Source organism: Perca fluviatilis, chromosome 16 (genome assembly GCF_010015445.1).
Source record: "Perca fluviatilis chromosome 16, GENO_Pfluv_1.0, whole genome shotgun sequence".
In the NCBI taxonomy this organism is placed as follows: Eukaryota; Metazoa; Chordata; class Actinopteri; order Perciformes; family Percidae; genus Perca; species Perca fluviatilis.
This window is the reverse complement of record NC_053127.1, coordinates 28,796,275-28,816,684: the sequence shown is the minus strand read 5'-3', so window position 1 is coordinate 28,816,684 and position 20,410 is coordinate 28,796,275. Positions and strand designations below refer to the sequence as shown.

The window sequence follows — 20,410 nt, the reverse complement described above, 5'->3', positions numbered from 1 at the left end:
TTTTTATAAACCCATGAGGTATCATGAACTGACAGTTACATTGTTCTTAAAGTGCTCATATTGTGCTTTTTGGCTTTTCCCCTTTCCTTTATTGTGTTATATATATTTTTTGTGTCCATTATAGATTTACAAAGTGAAATAGTCCAAAGTCCACCCCAAAGGGACTAACCATCTCCAACAGAAAACACTGTTCACAAACTGCTCCAAACAGCTCTATTGTAGTCCAGCCTTTACTTCAGAGACAAACGTCACTTTGTAACACACGTTATAATGCTCACCTAGCTGCTAGCGTGGCACGCCCTCATACTCTGCTTCTGACTGGTTAGCAGTACTTTCTGAGCATGTGCGACTCCCAACAAAGATGGAACAGAAGCGAGATGTCTCACTCTGTAGCTAAAACAGAGAGCTCAACACACAGGGTGAAAAGAGGAGCTGCAGCAATGTGCAGTACAATAAATATATGGTGTTTTCTGAAAATTAAACCACATAAACCTATTCTGGTACAACCTCTAAATACAACTATGAACCTGAAAATGAGCATAATGTGAGCACTTTAAAGGCTTATATTTAAAATGTTCTCTCACTAAAATATCAGTATCTCAGTTGTCCTGATGCAATATTCCACTTCTAAACAAATGCTGATTTATGTAAAAATGCTGATTGACTGAAGTGCCAGGTCATGCTAAGTTTCAATTCTATATCTGTTACATATTCATTGGGCAACTTTAAGGTTTCTTAATGTTCCTCGGTTCCTTGCCCTTTTTCGAGAGGGCAAAGACTAAAGATAATTACATAAAGTCAAACCCTGTTTTATTGTGCCTCAGCTGAAAGTCAGCACATATGTCATCCAAGGCTCAAACACAAATCTTTACATTAATCTGATGCCTCACAGTAGACTGAACCAACGGATGTTCACAGAGCTGTAAGTTCAAATTCATATACCTGTTAATGATCATGTCTGGTTTGCGTTACTGCAAAATGTGATCTGTGTGTGTGGTATCAATGGTGATTGAAAATGAATATGGTAACTATATCACTTTTGGTAAATATGGTATATATTTACAGAAATGTGTGAATATTGAATTTTGCTAGCTGAATGTTATGTTGCTAAAGCTATTAAATTCATATGCTATTTGTTTTTCAAGGTTCGGTGGAAATCATGGGGTTGACAAAGTAAGTCTGCTTTTCATCTAATTGTTTGCACCAATGTTTATACATTTTGAAATACCCTTATTATTTCAACATCAGTTCAAACTGAACACTATACTAATAAAACAATAATGTCAACATGATCAGGCACGGCATAGAACAGAATTGGACATTTAGCCTAAAAAAAACTGAATTACGCATCCATGTGTAATTCCATGTCTCACACTAATGTTTGGTAAATACAGCTTGACAGCAATTTTAAGAGAGAGAATTGACTTGGTTTGAAAAGGTTGACTTTTGGAACATCGCAATCTTTGAGACTTTGGGCCCAAGATAGGGCCTACTGTTCAAAGATAAATTAGTTTGTTATAACTATAACAACAGGTGAGGTCGTGCAACTAATCTGCACTACAGTAAAAGATAATGTAATTGTAATTGATGCAATTAATTGATTACTTTCATTAAAATTTAGAAAAATAAATCCAAACAAAATGATCTGCTTAAACTTTAAGTTTAGAGAAGGAAAATACTGCAGATTGAATTTCTTTTTCCTTTTTCCAACAGGCTACCTACCAATTTATCACATTTAATAGTCAATAGTTTGTAACTTAACCCTAAAGTCCAATGTCTCTCATCTCTCCGTTTGCAGAAAATATACGTTTAATCCTAAAGAAGGAATAGACAACCCAGTGATGGTCATCACAGAAGACGCAGGTATCTTTGCATACACATTTCTACGGTAATGATCTTCTGTGTACCAGACCATGAGGAAACTCTGCTCTGAGAAGGTATGACAGCACTTTTCTTTCTCTTCCTGGCTCAGACTCTGCGTCGACACCCAGCCCACGTCTGTGTGTCCTTAAACGAGAAGAAGGGGAATCTTTTGGCTTCCATCTGCGGGTGGAGAGGGGGCGCCAGGGTCACATAATCAGAAATGTAGTGTCAGGAGGGGTGGGGGGATGCAGTGGCCTTCAAGATGGAGACAGGCTTCTGGAAGTCAACAACTGCTATGTTGACGATGTTCCTCACAATGAGGTAAGATGAGCTTCCAAATTACATTATAACTGACAGGGCTGATGGGATTCTAACTTTCCCTTTTTTATGATTCAGGTGGCTAGGAAGATAAAGCTAAGTGGACACCAGCTATGTTTATTAGTGTTGGATGGGGAGGAGTATGAGCAGGCTGTGTCCCGAGGTGAAGACCTCCGAGGTCTGGCCAGAGCACACACTGGTGAGGGCTGCAAAGCACCCAGACTCTGCCACATCTCCAAAGATCCTGTCTCCGGCCTGGGCATCAACTTCACCCCTCTGGAAGGTAACACTACTTCTGGTTTATCACAACAAGTCCAAGGTTTGAGATTAGATGTCCATAGGAAGGGCGTTGAGTTGAAGTCTGTGCAGTGTTATTCAGTTGCTCCTCCTGTTTCTGCTCTGTAGGAGAGAAAGGGCGTTTCTCAGTGAGCCTGGTTACAGGAGGTGCAGCTGAAAAGGCCGGTGTGTGTAAGGGAGATCACCTGGTGTGGATGGATGGAGCAACAGTGTCCAATCTCACGCACTCTGCACTCAGCAGGATGGTACGAAGTCAGCCTGTTTTTATATTTAACATGAAAAAATTAAAGTCACAACTCTTCTGCTGTACTTTGTCTTTGCTGTCATTTACTCTGAAACTGGGGCAAGGTGGATAGTGGGGGTGTGGCCTTGACCAACTGCCACTTTGCTCATTTGAAAGCCATGATGTCTTTCTCTCATGGGTGGGCAAAGCAGAGAAAAGGGGGAGGTAACCTTGCTCCTTATGACATCATAAGGAGCAAGATTCCAGATCGGCCCATCTGAGCTTTCATTTTCTCAAAGACAGAGCAGGATACCCAGGGCTCGATTTACACCTATCGCCATTTCTAGCCACTGGGGGACCATAGGCAGGCTGGGGGAACGCATATTAATGTTAAAAAACCTCATAAAGTGAAATGTTCATGCCATGGGACCTTTAAAAGGTGTTTACAATTACAAGATTGAAGTTACCATGTCCAGCCCTCACGCTTGCAGTAATAAATAATGTTTTGCCGTAGATGAAAAAATGTGGCGATCACATCACTATCCTAGTGATCGACAGTGAGAGTGAGAAGGAATACATGCGACACAGGATGCCCATCCTGCCCACCATGGCTGTTCCACATAACCTTCCCCATAGAGCCAGAAAACTCCACCTGGTGTCTGGGCCGTCGGGGTACGGCTTCCTCCTTCGGCTGGAGAAGGCGCCATCAGGACGCACATGTGAGAGGACAAACAGAGTGCAAAAGTCAAACACATCAAACACACTTGACTTAAATATTTGTGTATTTTTTTTAATACTAGTTCATATTCTGCGTGAGATGGACAGTGGCAGTCCAGCAGAGAGGGCAGGTATGCGGGATGGAGAGCTGCTGCTGGAGGTCAATGGAGAGTCAGTGGAGTCCCTGAAGCATGAAGAGATTGTGGACAGAGTGAGACTGAGTGGACAACAGGTCTCCCTCACCACCATCACTCTCCAAGGGCTGGAGTTTTACACCAAGGTGGGCATCACTTACCGGATACATGTCTTTTCCAACACACCATTTTTTTATATATCCGACGGCACTCTCTGTAACTTGGTCCAAGATAAACAAAAAATCTATATTTTATAGTTTTGTCTTTTTAAAGGTGCCCTGCCATACAAAACGTTACGTTTTTACTTGCATTTTTTGAAATATGTTAGGTCCATATGTGTTTGTGTTATGTGGTGAATGTGAAAATGAACTGCTACCTCCTTTGTCAGCTCTAGCCACTGAAAAGAAATAAGCGGAGAAATCAGGCCAATTACAAAAGCTGGTCAGTCTGACATCATATTGCCTGAGCTCATTACTATTCATGAGCTCGCCCAGTTGGGCTGGGTAAAGGATTCTGACAGCCAGGCTCTCATTGGCTAGCTGTTAGCCAATCAGATTCACAGCTTACCTTGTTGAATATTAATGAGAACTGGCAGAAATCGAGCTGAGTCTTCCTGTAGGCTTTCACGCTAGAATGGCTTGAAACAAGGTAACCAAGGCATTATTTCCACAAAAAATGTTACAGTCTATGGTAGAACTTCAGACATTACCACAAAGTAATGAAATACGTGTGGCAGGGCACCTTTAAAAGCGAAGATGAAGAAAAAAAACTAAATATTTGGAAGCCATATCTGAACATAATTAACAACCAGGTAAAGATCAGTGTTTACATTTTCTTTCCTTCCTCTATTTCGTTTCTGCAGTTGGGTCTTTCACCTGTTCTCTTCTGTGAGGATGGGGATGTTGAGAGAGAAAATGAGAGCAGCATATCAGCCTCTGCAGCTGAGCAGTCACCACAAAAGGAAATAGATGGCTTGTACGAGCCCAGGCACTGTACTCTCCAAAAAGGCCCTTTGGGATTTGGCTTTAACCTGGGCTGTGTTCCACGGAGTCCTGGGACCTTCGTCAGCCAGGTGGGGATGAAATACTGCATTGCACTTAATTAACATAACCTTGTTACTGAGGCAAACAGAACAAGAACAGTGCAGGCCCGGATATTATCGAAGTTATTATTCTTTGCAAAATGTGGAATTAGATTCTGCTTTTTTTCTTTAGGTGGCTTTTGGGGGCTCTGGGCAGAGTGCAGGGTTATGTGTGGGGGATGTGCTGATAGAAGTCAATGGACAAAATGTGGAGGAGAAGTACCTGGAGGACGTGATTATGCTTTTGAAGGAAAAAGGAAATTTTCTTTCCTTGCTAGTCATGGATAAGACTGGCTCCAACAAGGTAAAGCAGATTGACACACCTACTAGAGATATTACTGACAGTGAGGTAAAAATCCAGAAAGATTATATGCACTACATAATGTGTTTGCACATTTATCATTTCATCACACTATGGTACACTATTTACCATATTTTCTTGTTTGTATCTCAGCAGGAGGAAGACAATTATGAGATATCATTTTTGTGAGCAACGAAGATACTCACACAACTCTGAAGACATTCCCCCATCCCATATGTCTGCTGAAGAGACTTCAAACTGAGCTGAACAAGAAAAACGTTTGCCTGTTGTTATTATGTTATTATTTTACTGTCCAATATTTCCTTAATCTAATCCCAGGGTTTCACAAAGGAATGCAAAATACGAAACAGATAAAATAAGCTAAATTAAACTGTAACAATGTCATTTGTCCAAACCACAATGCTGTAACATGTAATGATGTAATGTCTTTGTGTATATAATACCTCTAGTGATGGACAGTAGAACATTCAATTTCAGCCAACAATTGCCACATATGATCTCAATGAGATAAAATACAGAATAAATAAAATTCTCCACATCCTGAAGGACCATAATCTCTGTAAACTAGATGTATTATTGTACTAATAATTAATGAAAACCAGTGGCTTTGTGGAATCAGAAACACATTTGGAAATCTAAAAAGCTACAATTGCTTAGAAAATGATAAGCAGTAATGTATTTAAATGTACTTGTGATGAATTAAAAAAAATGGCTGTTATGGCTCTTTAATGTTATATAAAAGTGTTAATTGTATTGTTATAGATGGAATGGAGGGTTATGACTTTGTGTTGTGTATGTAGGCTATGATGTATAAAATCTATAAAATGTTTGTTGCTGCAGCTTGAGAGTGTATGTTTATTGAGAATGTAGCTGACAGCAAATAAAGTAGCAAGGGAAAACATCTGTATGTTGTGCGACATTTTTTTTTATAATTTAACTTTTTATACAGTACAGACCAAAAGTTTGGACACACCTTCTCACTCAATGTGTTCCTTTATTTTCATGACTATTTACATTGTAGATTCTCACTGAAGGCATCAAAACTATGAATGAACACATATGGAATTATGTACTTAACAAAAAAGTGTGAAATAACTGAAAACATGTTTTATATTCTAGTTTCTTCAAAGTAGCCACCCTTTGCTTTTTTTGATAACTCTGCAAACCCTTGGTGTTCTCTCAATGAGCTTCATGAGGTAGTCACCTGAAATGGTTTTCACTTCACAGGTGTGCTTTGTCAGGGTTAATTAGTGGATTTTTTTCCCTTATTAATAAAATAGCAAAGGGTGGCTACTTTGAAGAATCTAAAATATAAGACATGTTTTCAGTTATTTCACACTTTTTTGTTAAGTACATAATTCCATATGTGTTCATTCATAGTTTTGATGCCTTCAGTGAGAATCTACAATGTAAATAGTCATGAAAATAAAAAGGAAACACATTGAATGAGAAGGTGTGTCCAAACTTTTGGCCTGTACTGTATATCAGCTTCAAACTACAATGTTAAAAACAACAGACAAAGCCAGAAATCTTGGTGTAGTCATGGACTCAGACCTGAATTTTAAAAGCCACATTAACATAATTAAAAAATCAGCCTATTATCACCTTAAAAATATATCAAGGGTTAAAGGACTTATGTCTCAGCAGGATCTGGAAAAACTTGTCCATGCTTTTATCTTCAGTAGACTTGACTACTGTAACGGTGTCTTTACAGGTCTCCCTAAAAAATCAATCAGACAGCTGAAGCTGATTCAGAACGCTGCTGCTCGAGTCCTGACTAAAACCAAGAAAGTGGATCACATCACTCCAGTTCTGAAGTCTCTACACTGGCTTCCAGTGCCTCAAAGAATTGATTTCTAAATACTTTTACTGGTTTATAAATCACTAAACGGTTTAGGGCCAAAATACATTTCTGATCTGCTACTACATTATGACCCACCCAGACCTCTCAGGTCGTCTGGGACAGGTCTACTTGTTGTCCCCAGAGTCAGAACTAAACAGGGGGAAGCAGCGTTCAGTTTTTATGCTCCACATATTTGGAACAAACTCCCAGAAAACTGTAGGTCCGCTGCAACTCTCAGTTCTTTTAAATCTAAGCTAAAGACCTATCTTTTTGATGTTGCTTTTCTTTAAATAATCTATTAACTTTAATTTCTCATACTGCACTGTAACTTTTATTCTTATACTGCACTATCAATTTTATTCTTGTCTTTTAATGTTTTTAATTTGTTTATTAATGTTTTTGAATTGTTTTTAATTGTTTTTAACTGCTCTTTAATGTTTTATGTAAAGCACTTTGAATTGCCCTGTTGCTGAAATGTGCTATACAAATAAAGCTGCCTTGCCTTGCCTTGCCTATATTTTTAACATTTTAAACAAAACAAAACACCCACAAAAAAAATAGCTTCCAAACACATAATTAATTCACATTTGCATTTTGGGCCCATTATCAATAACCACTACAGACCGACACAAAAAAGATCCAATAAAATCAAATTATAAAGTGCCTATACATGTAACACCACAAAAATAATAGCAAAAGAGAAGCGCACTAAAAAATAAAAAGAATCCATCAATCTCAGTCAAAAACCCGTCCCCAAGATTTGTCAAATCCCTCCGTATCATCATTAATCCTGGCTAAGAATTTTTCATATGACACAATTTTCAGCATATTTTCTTTCCACCTGTTAAACTCTGGAGGAGATGGATGCTTCCACACACTGAGAATCACTCGGGCAGCACCCCCACCTTTATTGTTGTGCGACATTTTTAAGTGCAAACTTACTTATATCTCTAGATATTTACTAACCATTTGCCATGTTGAACTTCCAAAAATGACATAGCCTAAAAGCTTACATAACACAAACACAAAAGAGCCACGTGAAAATAATGAAAGCATGAAACTCTGTTGAGTGGTGGTGTTCACAATAGGTGTTTCAGCAGAATTCATGTAACCATACCTCAAGATTTTCATGTAACTGATCTGAGTCTAATTGACTGTGATACTGTTTGGCAGTGTTGAGGTCCTGCCTAATTTGTGATCTGATGGGCAATAATACGGCTCATTGTACCCTCTATTGGCCATATGGCACACATGTAGCTGTTTAACAGTGAGCTATCGTAATATTTTTTTTATTCTGTTACTGGACTGTAATGTTAAACATTGTAGAAAAAGCGAGAATCAAATTTAATAGAAATTCTGGAAACGTTCAATTGAGTACATTGCGTCATGTAAACACGTAATAATGTTAAACCATAATAAAGAAGAAGAGCAGGCTGTTTCTGTACAGGCAGTTGTGTGGTCAGCTGCTGAGACAGGTCCTGCTCCTGGAGGTGACATTCAGTCGGCTAGCAGGAAACGGGGGTGCAGTTAGCATCGACGAAACACTTCAACATGGCACAGGCAGTGCAGAAACTTGTCGCTAAAGTACCTACCCTGCTCGGCGGTAAGTACATTTATTGTGTTATTAATCATAACATGTATCAAATAACGGGGCACTGAATTACAGGTTGTAACATCTTTATTGACAAGACGTAACGTTGGCTAGGCCGCTTCTGTCAATTGCACAGAGAACCAGCCATCAATTGAATGAAGTGGATGCTATGCTAATGCTATTCGGCTTAGAAAACGAATTGTGATTCCATGTTGCTTTCATTTGTCTTACTAAGTTGTTTTTAGCTAGCTAGCACTCGTGATTTGTATAGTTTACACTCAAGCACACTCCATATAGCTAAAGTGGCTAAAGCTACCAATCAACATGCAAGGAGCCCTGCAGCTAACTTTAGCCGCAGCCTAAGAAAGTAGCACCAGAGTCGTAATTTCATTATTTCTTTTCTCGTAGCCGCTGTCACCTACTCAAAACCTCGGCTAGCAACCTTCTGGTACTATGCCCGTGTCGAACTTGTCCCCCCTTCCCCTGCCGAGATCCCCAAGGCCATCGAGGGGGCCACAAACCTCATCAAGGGTGTCCAGTCAGGACGTCTCGGTCAAACCACAGTGAAGGTGCGTGTGTTATTGCCAGACAGACCTTGTTTTGTGTGTGTGTGTGGGGGTGTGTATATAAAGAGAACTCTCCAATGATTAGTTAAAAATGCATCAAGTATTTTCTTAAACTATGGTGATAGGCCATACTTGGTTTAATTTTATTTCTGTGTCATGCCAAACATTTGGCCCATCCCACATGGGATTACAAGACACCACAAATTTATTTAGCAAACGTCTTCCTGTCCCATATACAAATCATTTGGCGAAATAAAAGTGTGTGTGTATATATATATATATATATATATATATATATATATATATATATATATATATATATATATACATATACATACACACACACACACACACACACACAGAGTATATACAAACAACAAATCCTCATCTAGGGATCCTCTCGGTAAAGAGCTTTATTCCTCTTCTCCCAGGCTTTCTTTGATTTCACATGTGAACAGCCATCTACAATTTTTAGCATCATCCATATTTACCAAATCAATCCCTGCTTTTATCTTACTAAACAAAGAGTCCCACTGTTCACAATAAAAAAAAAAGGACAGTAGAAAACAAAATGGAACTCATTTTCTATATCATTCAAACAACTGTTTTTTCCCCCTCTTCTACGTTAACATATCGTCCTGTTTCAATAGTTAAAAGTAACGCGCCACATCTCAACTGTGCACATAGAGATCTTTGCCTTTTAGACAAATTATATACAACATAATTCTCTTAGCCATATTCAGGTTTTATCATCATAAAAATACGCAATTTTGGATTAGCCCATATATCGTTGGCCCACTGCTCTTTGTCTTTAGCAAACACAGATTCTTTAAACAAACCAATATTCAGTTTTTAATATTAAGAAACCACTCACCAAACCCATAGTTACGAAACAATTAGCATATATCTTTAGACCAAGAATCAAGAATGTGTTTATCCCAGAGAATATTTTCCTCGTCAACCTATTTGCGTCCATATCTACTAAACAATTCCATAACTGTGTTTTACATATCTTCCAACGAGCCTCGTGTGATTCCCTACCCATCCCACTATAGCCATACTTTTAGAAATCCCAATACAAGCATCTAAATTGTCAGTTTGTCTGTGTTGTGCTGATTTTAAGACCAGAGGCCTGTACTAGGAATCAAGATCAACATGCCCTGGATTGATTTCAGTTATCCGGCTTCACCTAACCCTAACAACCGCGGTCCCGCATAACCTGTGTCACGACGCTGGTTATCAACTAGTTCAACCCAGGGTTTCCCAATCCAGCGGCGCGCGCGTTCACATAAGAGGCGGTGTTTGCACAGCACGACCAATCGCAAACATCTACTAGAGCCGCATATTTTACATAGGGGCAAACTATAATTCTACATAAATATAAACAACACAGACACGGTTTTACAGGCAAAACGCAATACAATCGCAGCTTCCTAAAACAGGGAGGAAAGCTGGCAAAAAAATAGGTGACGCTGTACATGTGTAAATCACGCTTTTCAATATCACTTCCCCATAGGTCAGGCACAAGATCTTACCATAATTACCCTTATGCTTTCCATGAACTGTCATTGCTTTAGCCTTTTATTTCAGTTGCAACCCTGGCAGTGGTAAGCGATCGTGAGAGCAAATCAAAAATATAAAAATATTATTCAAACCGATGGGCAACCCACGGCTCAAGAAGCCGACAAATAGCTTCTACGTAATTCCCTCCGCTGAAAATCTATATCTTTCATAGAAAATACCCATCAGGGAATGCTAACGTGGTTGTCTGTCTCTAAATGTTTAACTTTTATGAGCTCACCTCTTCTAAGAACGGTGATGCCGTTATCCATCGAGTATTGATTGGTCAGTAGGCGGTGCTTTTACACCGGTTGATCTCTAATCTCCAACATTAGGTGTTCAGCGTAAGTTACCACAGCGATTTAACCCGGTACCAAGTGATCCACCGTCGTGATACAGAGAACCTTGGGTTGAACCTGAAGTTACCTCGTTAGCGCCAAATCTTGCTTCGTAGTACAGGCCTCTGGTTCACAGAACTTGTTATCTAGAGTAATTGACAGCACACACTAGGTTGTGGTAGCTGTAAGATACATGAAAATAAACAAACAAGAAGTGGACAGTTTCTGATATCCTGATAAAATAGGAAAAATCTACTACGACTAAGCAATAAGCAAGCGACTTTGCAATCGAGGTTTGACTCCCCGCGAACTGTTTCACAAATATGCAGTTGGTGACCAAAATCATTGTAGATGTCCTTCATCTTAAAGGTTAACTTTGATGGCAAAACCATGCAAATTAATCTGGTTTGATATGCCAAAGTGGTTAGATATCCAGTGATCACTAAAACAATTGGAATTGTATTTTTTAAATATGTATATTTTTAAATTTTTATATTTTATATTTTTTTTTCTTATGCCTCACTGATAATTTTGTTTTTGTAAGCTTCGTAAACATTTAGTGAGGTTTATGCATAAGAGGGTAGTCTCAGCAGTACAGCTCGCAAAATCTGGGCTAATCAACTGCAGTTACTTACATATATAGGGGTTAGCATATACTTAACAAAGCTTCAAAAAAGCTTTTTTTCTGCAACAATTTATGCCTTTTCGGCATCATTTTATGGTGGAAATGCCTTTTTGTTTATGTAAAGCAAATGTATAATAGGTTTTTGGGGTGGGTTGCACTGGCCAGTTTTGATTATTGGGGGGTTTTGTAACCTCCCTCCCACCCTGTAAATTATGCCTATGGGTTTATGTGTATCATAGAGGTTATGTAATCAGAATCTCATCATTGATCGCTGTCAGTGATGAACGTAATTTGAAAATGTATTTTGTCATTTGCAGGTCTCTGCAACCTCACACAGTAACCCATTAACACAAATACATGTCAAAATGAACATACGAAACATCTAATAGGACAGGTCATAAATCAAATTTTTTTTTAAATCTCAGAACATGGCAAAGTAATTGTTCATTGCATGCTAAAAGTGAGTTGCATTCATCAGTATTATTCTCATTTCATTGTTAGTCTGCTGTACAAAATAAACATGATCAAATCAATCCACAAGGAAAAGACTTACAGTAACATTGTGCTTGATACTTTTCTCCAGAAGAAAATCTAAACAAAGTGTTTTTCCCTTACAGGATGCTTTAAGGAACGGACTGGTGGCCACTGAAGTGTTGATGTGGTTCTACATTGGAGAGTGCATCGGCAAAGGAGGCATTGTCGGCTATGCTGTCTGAAATTTGGACTGTCATACTTTTTCTCTTCTTCGTTTGAGCGTTGTACGTTCAACTTCCTGTAAGAATCCTGGGAACCAATAAACAGATGTCTATTGTTAAAAAAAAAAAAAAGACTTGTTTTCTGACTCCTTGATTTTTGTATAACACAGATGTATTCTACAAATGTAAGCATAAAGCTGAAGGAAATAGGAGTGATGTAGAACAATTCTATCCAGTATATTTAATAAGTGTTTTTGGTATAGTTCATACACACTGGTCCTTCTTCACAGAGGACACAGTAGGAAAAGCTTAGGGGTAAATAATGAAATTAGTTGTGGCCGGGTTAGCTCAGTTGGTAGAGCAGGCGCACACAGAGGTGTATGCCTTGACGCAGAAGGTCCAGGGTTTGAGTCCGACCTGGATGATTTTCCTGCATGTCTTCCCCCTCTCTCTCCCCTTTCATATCTGGCTGTCCTTTGCGTTAAAGGCTGAAAGGCCCCAAAAAAAATCTTTACATAAATAAATAATGAAATTATTTTATGACGTTCCTGCTTTGGTGTTAGGAGCTTGGTATCGTGGGTGCTGGCTCGCTATCGGACAATGGAGACATCGTTATTGTAATTGCTAACACCTGAGTTTTTCCTTTTACTTAAAGCCCTTGAACACCCACACAGGTTTTTTCAGTTATTCTGGCTAATCAGACCTCTGCTCAGGTTGAATGTGGGCCGGAGTGTGGATGGGAAGTTATTGGGTCAAAAATAATCTACCAGTAAGAATGATAAAGGTGTCATTTGTCCTGCCCTATCACGTCCAACAACATTGACCGGCGGCCAAGGAAAATGTCAATTAATCAGTCTTCACATGCCCACACAGTCCTGGGAAGAGGTCTAGTCAGCCAGAATAACTGAAAATACCAGTGTCTGTTTAGAGTCTTTAAAATGTCTTCTGAGACACAGGCTCGTAGCTTAATGGTGTCATCATCGTTAGGAACCTCCAATGTGTTTTACTTTATGAAACAGTATGCATGTGGAGAAAAAAAAATAGAAACAATTGTTCCTGCTTTGAAAACCATAGCTACATGAATAAACCACATACTGTCCTGGACCTCTTACTTGAATGTGTCATATCCCATATCTTCCTTAATGCCTTCATTGGATTTGTACTTGTCTTGAACATGCACTGACAAACAATTTAGATTATTACTCTCAAAGATAAATATGTACATAAGGAGCTGGTTTTAGACGCACGTTGGTGTGTATGGGCTGCTGTTTGGACAATTATAACAGTACATTGTATGTATTGTAATACAGTATATTGCTGTCTTATTGTAGATTAGTGCAGACATCTGAAGCATTTTGTTAAAATGGATCTAAAGTAAATTTCATATTTTCTGATATTAACCACCTTCGAAGATACAAACAGAACAGTGTTGCAGCTTGACTTTAAATCAGCAGGCTGCTGATGTGCAGGTAAAGGTGAACGAGAGGGAAGGTTAAGCAGCCCTAATACACATGCTTAATATACCATGCAATGTGTCCTGGAGCTAGGCCTGACACCAGAAACCCTGACACACACAGCCATAGATCTTTATTTATTTATTCTTATTAGATAGTGATAGACAGGAACGGGGGAAGACTTACATGCATGGTGCGCACACTGAGCTAGAGGTACTTTTTCTTTTGGAGTTTTGAACTGGAGCTGCAGGACAAAGTCCAGAATAGTGTGTTTGTTCTGTGCAGCTGTGACTGTTAAGAGTAGGCTAACAATTATCACTTAGTTAGTCTCAGTTGTTTATTAGGTGTCCCTAACTAAAACTGTCCAATACATCAGTCCTGCATTAAATCCTCCCTTCATGAAGATTATAATGTACAGATGTTGTTGAAACTGCAGAGGTGTTGATTCAACTCAGCGACTGTAATGATGATCATACCTATAGCCACTGGTCATTTTTCTTTCAGTTCAGTTCAGTTCAGTTCAGTTCCTGTAGTCAGCCAACAGAGGGGGCTGTTAGTATCGTCTGTGCTTAAGAAGTCTTGGTGCTGTCATCTGTTTCAGAGCAGGTGTTCTGGTTAGTCACAGATACGTGTGAATGTGTGTATACATTGAAAGGTTCACATTCCAGTTAAATCTTTCAAAGTTCAAATGATATCCCTGATACAGGTACTTTTGAAATGTTTTAGAACGTGCATTTGTGAAAGCACAAACAATAAAAGGAATCAAACAATTAGCTCTGTCTTCTCATTTAAATTCATATCATGTAGAGCTATTATTTCTAATCTAATAAACCTTTAATTTGGCAATATAGATACAACAACATCTGGTCCTTATGTTATAATGTAGAAATAGATAAATAATCTCAAAAACACAAAAATCTATTCGTTCACATAGCTCTTTATTTAGAACTATCGATAAAATAATTTTGTTACAAAAACAGTCTTTTCTTGATATCAATTATATTCTGTTTTTTATATAAGTAAACCTACATACAAATTAAATAATAGGGGTTAGTTCAAGTGAAAAAAAAACTCAGCAACTGATGACAACTATCACATAATATCAAAACATGACAAAATGAAGCGACAATGAAATATTCCTTTGAATGTGTTGAAACCATAATAATACCTGTTAATGCACCAATGTGAATGTTACTGTATTAGTCATAAAGATCATAAGGGAGCAATATATTTTAAATGAACTATGCAATACTATTGGCTAACAATGTAATGACCTCATATAATGATCTTAGGTTATCCCAGGGTACATTTTTTATTTTATGAAATTAATGCATCTGTGAGAACACAGGTGTAGCTCACGTTTTTCACATAGTGACATGTCATAATATTATCCAGAAGTTATGATCCAGAAGTGATAACACTTTATATTGTACTTGTGTGATTATGTAGTAATTATGTATTTCAATAATGTTTTTATAAAACTACAGTGACAATGTATTTTGACAAAACAATGCAAAACGTAATATGTGATGTGTAGTGTTAAAAAATATGTAGTCTATACACATTGGGGGGTGGGGTGCATTTAAAAAAAACAAAAAAAAAAAACAATGTGGTTTGGTACAGTTTAAAAAATTAGCAAAAATATATATTCCAAAACCATTGCTGTGTATTATGAGTAACATGTGGAAAATATTTCCAGATTTTCAAACTTGAGAGCTTAAATACGGGTGTTCACTTGATATTACAGATCCTGACTGAGGTTCCAACTCCAAAGCCTGGATAGATAGGCTCAACAAATGTAGTCTGAAACCTGTGCAGGAGGGTCATGGTGTTGCCTATGCTGTAAAATGCCAGCACACCAGCACTGTGGTCCAGGTACACGCCTATTCTGGGGGAGTGGGGGCCGCTGACAGCTTTGTCCACCCGGTTGTGCCAGGCAGAGTAACCCGTGTCAGAGCAGAGCAGGCTCCAGGATTTGTCGTTGTATCCCAGCAGACACAGTGAGCCTTTGCCCTTCCGGCTGATGCTCTTGTAGGCCACTCCAATGGAGAACTCCCCGCTCCACTCGATCTCCCAGTAGAAGCGGCCCCCGTACAGGGCCTCCCGGCACAGCACCTGGGCAAAACTGTCAAACCTCTCTGGGTTGTCTCCGTAGGGCTGCAGGTCCCTGGTGCGGATGACTTTTCTGTTGTTGTCTGAGACGTGCAGCTCCTTGTAGGCTGTGCTAGAGTCCAGTTTCAGCTGGCAGAAGTCTGGGGGAGAAACAACATACAGTATACATTTAGTTACAGAATTGTGTTCAGCTAAAGTGAGTTAAATTGTCATATTTCAGGTACACCAGATACCTACATTTTACAAAATCGGCTCTGGTCTTCGGCTCTGGAGGAGTGTTGTCCACCATTTCTTTGCCTGCACATAAAGAAGCAGTGTGTTAGGTCAATGTGACCTGCATACACCCACACTCACATGCCTTTAGTTCTTTTGTGTGTTATGTGTTTTTGACTCTATGATTCATTCACTTTGTGTTTTCACTCCAGCAAATTAATGGCGACTACATTATCAACCTCAGTAATAATGGACCTCCTTCAGTCTTCCATTACTAAAGGACATGACAGCACTCACCTCTGCTCCTTCTGTCCAATGTTCGACTCTCCGTAGTGTACACTGGGACCTCGTTCACTATAAGACAGAACGCATTCATATTTAGTAAATTGCGTGTTTGTTTGTTTTTTGCCGTGTTCTGCCCATTGTGTAGAAGTCTTGTGTTTGGGCTGCTAAGGTCACACCTGACTTGGAGATCTTAAGCAGCTCCTCTTTGCCAAACTCCTCCAGGCGTTCCTTGATCTCGCTCACAGCTTTCCTAACAGCCCCGAAGGAGAAGTCAGGGTTCAGCACCACTTTCGGTATGAAGCCGTCATCAGTGGGGGTGCAGAGGTAGTTGAAGTTCTGATGGCAAAAGAAAAGTGTCGTGATGAGGACGAATATACTGTACATCAACATGAAACCGTCTGAGTAACAGATAGAGGTGACCAAATGTACTTTTACACATGGAGCACGGTTTTAAAGTGTTTTAAACAAATCGCTTCATAGCTAGATTCATAGTAAAGCAGGACATCCAAAGATAGACACAGTTTGTGTCCATCCAAATTTCCATTCACAATAAGGGATGCTATTAACGCCTCTTCAATTGCTTGTTGAGAAATGCTTACGCTCAAAAATGATACCAAGGACAGGCTTAACATGTCGTTGTGATCATAAACAAGTAGGCTGTCTTATTAAAAACCACACTCGTATAGAGAGGTGGAAGAAGTACTCAGATCATTTACTCAAGTAAAAGTAGTAATACCACAGAGTAGAAATAATATGTTACAGGTTAAAGTCCTGCATTTAAAACCTTACTCAAGTAAAAGTTTAAATAATATATCTTATCTTTTGATAATATTTTGTATTCATAATTTGAATCTTTAAAGTAACGAGTAACTCAATTTATCAAATAAATGTAGTGGAGTAAAAAGTACAATAATTCCCTCTGAAATGTAGTGGAGTAGAAGTGTAAGGTAACATGAAATGGAACTACTCAAGTTAAGTACAGTTCTTGAGTAATTGCCCATATAGTAATTACTTCGCTACGCTTTAGGCCCAAATCAGAACTCCATGTATTTCCTATTAAACAGCTGCTCTTATGTTACCTGCAGGAAGTGGATGTGGTCCTCAGTGCTGTACAGCTGCTTGAGGCCGGTCTCCTTTTTCTTCAGTTCATCGATCTCTTGTTCCAGCCGCTCGATCAAAGCCTCGGACTGGTTGAAAGCAGCCTTCTCGTTGATACCAATCAGCTTGGTCACCTCTGACCTCATCCTCTCAATGGAGCGGATCATGTCCTCAAACATCTTCTGGCTGTCCACCATGGCTCTCTGGGCCGAGTTCTGGACAGAGCACCCAAGGTGTCAGTGTTTTACACAAGATACTGCTATAGTGCATGTCTTACAGCAACGTCTCTCTTGTGCATGGAAATACAAGGACTCGGAGAAAGAGGAAATCCCGCACACTGCTCTTACTGCAGCATCGCCATTTATTAAAGAAAACTAATGTTTCGGTCCCTCTGGACCTTCGTCAAGAGTACGGAAATACATGAAATTAAAGATATTATCAACATTTAAATCTTACCTTCAATGAATCCACAGCAGTCTTCAGTTCCTCCAGCTCCTTCACCCTGTCCTGGCATTTTTGTCTAATCTCAGCCTGGGAGACTCCCAGGAGTTTCTGCAGAATAAAGGCACATTACACACCCATCTATTTCCCTGTTTTGTAAAGCGTGCACTCCCATGCTGATCGGCTGTACTGACTTCTTTTAAATTATAATGCAGAAAGTTGATCATAAAAGTTGCATTAAAACGGATTTGAATATCATGCTGGTTTATCATATGAGATATAACGCCTTGTATTCGTTGGTTCAGTAAAAACATTCTTTCTCATCAAGGAATATGTGGGGAGGCCCTTTGGCATGTCTAATAAACCCTGCTCAAAGAATCTTCTTAATACAGCCAGCTTTTATCTCAGAGGGAGAGGGGGGGAAAAAATCTGTAATGGAATTCTGGCCATGTTTGGAATGTGAATCTACCGCTGCCTGACTTTTAAAGAGATGCTTCAAGGTGCACGCAGCACTGACATGCAGAATAGAGGGCTTCTAATTCAGCTTTTACTCAAGCCCACCAACCCATTCTTCAAGATAAGCTTGAGGAATGTGGGGAATCTACGGGGGGAGTGAACATGAGAGGGGGAGGGGAGAGAAAGCGGGAGATGGAGTGAGATGTGTGAAACTCAGGTTGTAAATCTTTGGATGAGAGAAACCAGACTCCCCATGTTGTAATGAAAACAGTAGGATGACTAATTACTTCATCATGCCCCAAAAATCCTTTAACCCATATTCCTGGCTGCCAAAAAACCACTCCTCCTAAACGAATCACGCATAAAAAAAAACTAGACAGCTCTGAAAGATGCAGATTTATACCACGGTATCTGTTGACGCTCTTATCTACTCTACATGCTTTTACAGGCAATGTGATTGGTTATTCATTTGAATGTGCATCGTGGTTACAACATTGTGATTGGTTGTGATCATGAGGTGTTGAAGGCCTTGACTCCCTGACATTCCAGTATCATTACAGACCCACTCCCACATGTGGGAACCAATGCAGCAGAAGGAAGTCAGACAGTTTCTGTGTTATCTCTCCCACAGCTGGAACACCACATTCTCTGAAAAGCAGCTTTTTCAGGGGCGATAACTGTAAGACCCTCCCCCGGCTTCCATACAGCTAATCAGAGAGCTGGATTTGTTTTGGCAGCGAGTGGCTGCCAGTTTAGCTGATAGCTTTGGTGAAATGGGGTCAAAGTACATGCGCCAGTCGTAGTGCAGGAGACGGAGTAGGGAAAAACACCCTGTTGGCTTTAACTCAAAATACAGTGTTGATATAAATCTAATGTATCAAGAGTGTGCCTCTTTTTTAAAAGTGTATCAGCCTGTAAACCATACTACGGTTGAATTAGGAGTTTCAGCTTGTGGTTTCTATCATACGTACTGAATTCACTTGCTTATCTTTCTGACAGGAAATCCCACTTTCCATTTTCTGAGAAGAAGTTTTTTTCTTCTTCCAACAGCACTTTTCCTGTGCCTTTGAATATTGAATCTAATAAAATAAGTCGTCAAAAGAGACAGGAGGATTTCTTACCTGTTTCTCACCCCTCTCTGCCTCAGCAGAAACAATGTCATGGCCCTTGTGTTCACTGACTGTGCAGATAGCGCAGATACACATCTGATCTGTTCGACAGAAGAGCTCCAGGGGCTTTTGGTGCTGCGGGCAGATCTTCCTGTCCAGGTTTCCCAGCTCGTCCACCAGCTTGTGCCTTTTGAATGTGGCTGACTCGTAGTGTGGCTTCAGGTGCTTCTCGCAGTAGGACGCCAGGCAGTTAAGACAGGACTTCACAGCCTTTAATTTCTTCCCAGAGCAGAAGTCACAGGGGACGTCACTTGGTCCGGCGCAGAAGTTCCCCTGGGGAAAGTTGATGTTGAGGTTCAGACCGCTCTTCTTGATCTTCTCAGCCACCATGCTCAGAGTGGCGTTGGGCCGCAGCACCGGCCTCTGGGTGAATGTGATCTTACACTGGGGACAAATGTAAATCCCTGTGTAGTCCGCCTCATTCCAGTAACCACTGATGCAGTCCATACAGAAACTGTGGCCACAGGGGATAGCAACAGGGTCCCTCAGCAGGTTCACACACAGGGAGCAGCTGAAATAGTCTGGAGAAGTGTGATCAGCCATTGTGATAGGGCTCAAAGCGCAGTCAGATCTGCGAAAACAGACAGAGAGAGCCAGGAGCTGATAGAAATTCCGTTGAGTGTGCCTGGGATCCCGCCCAAAAGAGTTAGGTACAGCCTGCCAGAGACAGGACCGACTTGTATTTCTGAATTCCAGAGGTTATTGATTGAAAGCAGACAAGGCCGTCCCCCTGTGCTGTGAGTATATCGAGCCCTGCCCAGTTCAGATAAGCAGGTTGAGCAAAGAGGGAGAGGGAGAGAGGGCGGGCAGACAGGGAGGAGAGAGAGAGAGAGAGAGAGAGAGAGAGAGAGAGAACAGAGTGAAAGAAAGAGAATGAATGAAATGTAAAAAGCACACAGCGACAACTAATGTGCCAGAAAAAGCATCCGTTCTATTTACCTCACAGTTTCCTTTATTCTCATTTTTTCTCATGTGGCTCATCTGCGGCTGAATTGTGTGCACACTTCTC

The 20,410-nt window shown here is 39.9% G+C and overlaps 3 protein-coding genes across 4 annotated transcripts; 2 read left to right on the top strand and 1 right to left on the bottom strand.

Moving 5' to 3' along the window:
- The first annotated feature begins 1,126 nt into the window (after nucleotides 1–1,126).
- On the top strand, nucleotides 1,127–5,302 carry pdzd3b (PDZ domain containing 3b). 2 transcript variants are annotated; one of them, XM_039776705.1, is made up of 10 exons: nucleotides 1,127–1,173; nucleotides 1,799–1,863; nucleotides 1,973–2,184; nucleotides 2,260–2,464; nucleotides 2,587–2,723; nucleotides 3,216–3,420; nucleotides 3,502–3,698; nucleotides 4,415–4,624; nucleotides 4,767–4,937; nucleotides 5,091–5,302. In XM_039776705.1, exons 1-10 carry the CDS (start codon nucleotides 1,127–1,129, stop codon nucleotides 5,121–5,123), a joined length of 1,482 nt encoding a protein of 493 aa, XP_039632639.1. In that variant the 3' UTR covers nucleotides 5,124–5,302. The 2 variants fall into 2 exon arrangements, with proteins under 2 accessions (XP_039632639.1, XP_039632638.1); XM_039776704.1 differs by having other exon boundaries at nucleotides 5,088–5,302.
- Nucleotides 5,303–8,243: 2,941 nt separating this feature from the next.
- atp5l (ATP synthase, H+ transporting, mitochondrial F0 complex, subunit g) lies at nucleotides 8,244–12,307 on the top strand. Its single transcript, XM_039778674.1, has 3 exons — nucleotides 8,244–8,401; nucleotides 8,798–8,958; nucleotides 12,096–12,307. Exons 1-3 carry the CDS (start codon nucleotides 8,350–8,352, stop codon nucleotides 12,192–12,194), a joined length of 312 nt encoding a protein of 103 aa, XP_039634608.1. The 5' UTR covers nucleotides 8,244–8,349; the 3' UTR covers nucleotides 12,195–12,307.
- Nucleotides 12,308–13,950: 1,643 nt separating this feature from the next.
- Nucleotides 13,951–20,173, bottom strand: ftr82 (finTRIM family, member 82). The gene is made up of 7 exons (XM_039778283.1): nucleotides 19,354–20,173; nucleotides 17,792–17,887; nucleotides 17,317–17,550; nucleotides 16,414–16,573; nucleotides 16,250–16,306; nucleotides 15,977–16,036; nucleotides 13,951–15,879 (listed from the first exon to the last, which is right to left on the bottom strand). The coding sequence occupies exons 1-7, from the start codon at nucleotides 19,942–19,944 to the stop codon at nucleotides 15,359–15,361; spliced, it is 1,719 nt and encodes a 572-aa protein (XP_039634217.1). The 5' UTR covers nucleotides 19,945–20,173; the 3' UTR covers nucleotides 13,951–15,358.
- Nucleotides 20,174–20,410: the final 237 nt, after the last annotated feature.

Excerpts from the sequence above, each read along its gene's own strand:
- pdzd3b (XM_039776704.1), top strand. The coding sequence starts at position 1,127 with ATGCTATTTGTTTTTCAAGGTTCGGTGGAAATCATGGGGTTGACAAA. Across the intron at positions 4,625-4,766 it reads CTGGGACCTTCGTCAGCCAG|GTGGCTTTTGGGGGCTCTGG; the intron begins GTGGGGATGAAA and ends TTTTTTCTTTAG. Across the intron at positions 4,938-5,087 it reads ATAAGACTGGCTCCAACAAG|CAGGAGGAAGACAATTATGA; the intron begins GTAAAGCAGATT and ends TTTGTATCTCAG.
- atp5l (XM_039778674.1), top strand. The coding sequence starts at position 8,350 with ATGGCACAGGCAGTGCAGAAACTTGTCGCTAAAGTACCTACCCTGCTC. Across the intron at positions 8,402-8,797 it reads AGTACCTACCCTGCTCGGCG|CCGCTGTCACCTACTCAAAA; the intron begins GTAAGTACATTT and ends CTTTTCTCGTAG. Across the intron at positions 8,959-12,095 it reads TCGGTCAAACCACAGTGAAG|GATGCTTTAAGGAACGGACT; the intron begins GTGCGTGTGTTA and ends TTTCCCTTACAG.
- ftr82 (XM_039778283.1), bottom strand. The coding sequence starts at position 19,944 with ATGGCTGATCACACTTCTCCAGACTATTTCAGCTGCTCCCTGTGTGTG. Across the intron at positions 17,888-19,353 it reads CAGAGAGGGGTGAGAAACAG|AAACTCCTGGGAGTCTCCCA; the intron begins GTAAGAAATCCT and ends TTTATTCTGCAG. Across the intron at positions 16,037-16,249 it reads ATTGGACAGAAGGAGCAGAG|GCAAAGAAATGGTGGACAAC; the intron begins GTGAGTGCTGTC and ends CTTTATGTGCAG.